We start from the raw sequence: 3,128 nt of genomic DNA, 5'->3' as shown, positions 1-3,128 counted from the left end.
GTTTATAAATCATTTCCCTTTTCTGTTGGACGAAAAGAGGAGGAGGGGGAGGGGAGAGTGTGTACTTTGGCGCAGTGCAAGAACAGGAGAGCCAAGAGACAAGGGGGGGGGGGAGAAAAATCGGGGACGCTCACACATGGGAGGTCGCGCGCTGGTGGTTGCGAGCGTTGCATTACATTACTCACGAGTCGTAGAGGCGGTACCAGAAGGTCCACACGTCGAGGGTCTGGGCCGGGGTGAACGTCCACGCGTAAAAGCGGGACGTGGGCGCGTACTTCTGCGCAAAGAGGAGAGGAAAGTGCTCGTTCTCAAAGCCCTGTTTGTGGTTGTGTTGAGGACGTGTGTGACCAGTGCGCAGCACATGTCAAGGGGTGTGAGCAGGGATTGGGTACAAGAAATAGCAGCAGCTGCGTATCCCAATCGTGACACATGTGCAAACGTGCGCACGCAAGCACTCAAACCACAAGCACACACTGCACACACATGACACACACGCACGCGCGCAGTACACGCAAGCACATTCACATTACACGCACATGCACATGCACACGCACACACGCACACACGTACACACACACACGCACACACGTACACGCAACAATAACGTACGGAGGTGACGTTGTGCAGGACGGGCTCGCCGTCGTTGATGAGGAGCTCGAATGTGCCGACGCCCTGCGCGTTGAGGCGCGTCTTCTTCAGCACCTCCGTGCACCAGTCCACCATCTTCGTCTGCAGCTTCTGGTCCAGCCGGCAGGAGCGAATGGCGACGGTGAAGGCGTTGGAGTTGCGGAGCACCTCCACGGGCGGCAGGAGCTTGCCTTGCAGGAAGCCGATGTACACCGTGCAGGGGCTGTTGTCCATGCTACTGTCGATCGTCACCGCCGTCTTCATCACCACGTCGCCAAGCGGGAAGTCGTACATGCTGGTAGTGTTTGGATGTGTGTGTGCATGATGAGTGGGTGAGTTTGTGTGAGTGTGAGTTTGACACGGGCTCGGTCAAGCAGTCATGAATACCGTTATGAACAGACACGCACAGACGCACGCATGAACATTGACATTACAATCACAGGCATCTCCCTCATGGCCAAGTCCACTTCTCCTCTCCCCGCTTCCTCCTACTCAGTCAGTCACCACATGGCTCACCGCAGTTCCTGCTCGGAGCCGACGCGGATGCGGCCGGCACCGCCGAGGGCCTTGATGGGCATGAGCTCAACCGTGCCCGTCCACTTGTCGCGCTGCGTGTTGGACTCCAGGCGCGAGTATGCGTCAAGGAGTTCTTCGATGTTGGTGCACACGTACCCCTCCGGCACCTTCACGCCCGGGCACACCTCCTCCAGCAGCTGTAGGGTGGGTGGAAGAAGAGAAGCGTGAGTGGAAGGAACCGAGTAAGGCGAAGGGTAGCAAGGCGGTACATTGCAGACCTCGCGGGCATGGACAGCAAGCACCACACTTTCACAGCGAGCGCCACACTTTCACAGCAAGCAACACACTTTCACAGCGAGCGCCACATTTGCACAGACCCAGACACACACACACACACACACACACGCACACACACACACACACACACACACACACACACACACACACACACACACACACACACGCACACACACACACACACACACACACACACACACACACACACACACACACACACACACACACACACACACACACACACGCACCGAGGGGGTGTCCATGTCGGTGGCGGCGCGGTAGAGGATGGCAGCCGAGGAGTGCTTGAGTGAGGGTGTGCCCTCGGCGAAGACAAGCAATCCCTTTTCCTGCAGGCGTGGCAGCCATTTCTTGGTAGACACGGTGAGCTTGCGAGGGACGAGCATGTACGTCTCGCCATCGCTCTTGGTCTGCTGCTGCAAAAGCGTTTCCAGGCACTTGACGGCGCCGCCGTGGTGGCTCTCCACCATAAACGGGCCCGCATCCTCCGTGTAGATGACCTGGCGGGTGTGTGTGGGTGAGTGTGTGTGGGTGAGGTGATCAGATGGTGGGTGAGATAGCAATGGGTTGGTCAGGGAATACGGTGGAATGTTGCTTGTGTGCGATCGAGGCACGAACATGTCACGTGATCACACATACACACGCACACGCACCACGCACACACGCACATGAACGCACGCATGCACATGAATGCAAATGCACACACACGCACACGCATACACACGCTCTCGCACACGCACATCACACGACACCTGGCTGTCGTCGAGGTTGAGGAGTTCCTTGCAAAAGTCGACAAAGTCGCGGGTGGAGTCGTGGTTTCCTGGGAGAAGAACAATGTCCTTGCTGCGGCGAAGGATGCTGAGGGCGCTGGCGGGGACAACGGTGTGCTGGAGATCGGTGGACGCGGGGGACGAGGCGAGGAACCAGACGCGGGGGCCCATATCGGCCCACTGCACATGGGAGCGCTCAATAGCTTCGCTGATGGTGCCCATGGTCTTGGTTGGTTGGTTGGTTGGTTGGCTTGCGAGGAGGGAGCGAGGGAGGGGGGAGAGGAAGATGGAGATGGAGAGAGGAACGAGACCGGAGATCAGGTGGTGGTGGGTGGGTGAAGCTGGAGAGGAAAGCCCGTAAGCTTAGCCTTGCTTGCTGTGGTTGCGCTGTGGTTGCTGTGGGTTGTGATCACTGCACCAACGGCTATGGTGGTGAGAACTTGACTGCTCAAGGGAGACGAAGAAAATGGCCGCAGACGCAAGCTGGCGACAGCAGTGCAACCTCACCCTTGCTGCCTTCCTTCCTTCCTTCCTTCCTTCCTTCTTGCTTCTTCAACCGTGTCAGTCAGTGGCTGTGTGCGTTGCTTCTGCATCAATCTTCGGTGGTGTTGCAGGTGCAACTGCAACCCGGCCACTGAATGCGCAAGTGGGAAACGGTGGACTCAACGCCACCCATGTTGTCATCACCGATCTTGCATGCTTGCATCAACATCACCACGTCATCCCCCTCAAACAAAAACAAACAAAGGAGAGGCCCAACAATCGGTGGTAGGGGTAGGTTGATTGCTGACGCTTGCAGAACTTGCGTGCGTGCACACTGCACGTAACGCAACCCCATTCTCCAAAGGCTCTATGTTGCAGGTGGGGGTATCTGCGATTGCGCAGATCGCTGTGAGTTTT

At 57.4% G+C, this 3,128-nt stretch overlaps 2 protein-coding genes across 2 annotated transcripts in view; one reads left to right on the top strand and one right to left on the bottom strand.

Annotated features, from left to right (window-relative positions):
• The window catches only part of PTSG_03979 (isoaspartyl dipeptidase), a 7,402-nt gene extending 4,740 nt beyond the window's left edge, over positions 1 to 2,662 (bottom strand). Inside the window, exons 1-5 of the mRNA XM_004994819.1 lie at positions 2,211 to 2,662; positions 1,689 to 1,958; positions 1,144 to 1,340; positions 610 to 922; positions 186 to 316 (exon numbers count right to left, since the gene is read on the bottom strand). Of these exons, the coding sequence (XP_004994876.1) occupies positions 186 to 316; positions 610 to 922; positions 1,144 to 1,340; positions 1,689 to 1,958; positions 2,211 to 2,450 (1,151 nt within the window). The 5' untranslated portion in view covers positions 2,451 to 2,662. The remainder of the gene's footprint in view (positions 1 to 185; positions 317 to 609; positions 923 to 1,143; positions 1,341 to 1,688; positions 1,959 to 2,210) is intronic.
• A 418-nt stretch (positions 2,663 to 3,080) lies between these two features.
• The window catches only part of PTSG_12106 (uncharacterized protein), a gene marked incomplete at its 5' end in the record, with an annotated part of 3,124 nt that continues 3,076 nt past the window's right edge, over positions 3,081 to 3,128 (top strand). The window contains one exon of the mRNA XM_004994818.1: positions 3,081 to 3,119. Within this exon, the coding sequence (XP_004994875.1) occupies positions 3,081 to 3,119 (39 nt within the window). The remainder of the gene's footprint in view (positions 3,120 to 3,128) is intronic.

This window comes from Salpingoeca rosetta, assembly GCF_000188695.1.
Source record: "Salpingoeca rosetta unplaced genomic scaffold supercont1.9, whole genome shotgun sequence".
Taxonomy (NCBI): Eukaryota; class Choanoflagellata; order Craspedida; family Salpingoecidae; genus Salpingoeca; species Salpingoeca rosetta.
The sequence above is the reverse complement of the archived record's forward strand: the minus strand, read 5'-3'. Positions and strand labels throughout refer to the sequence as shown.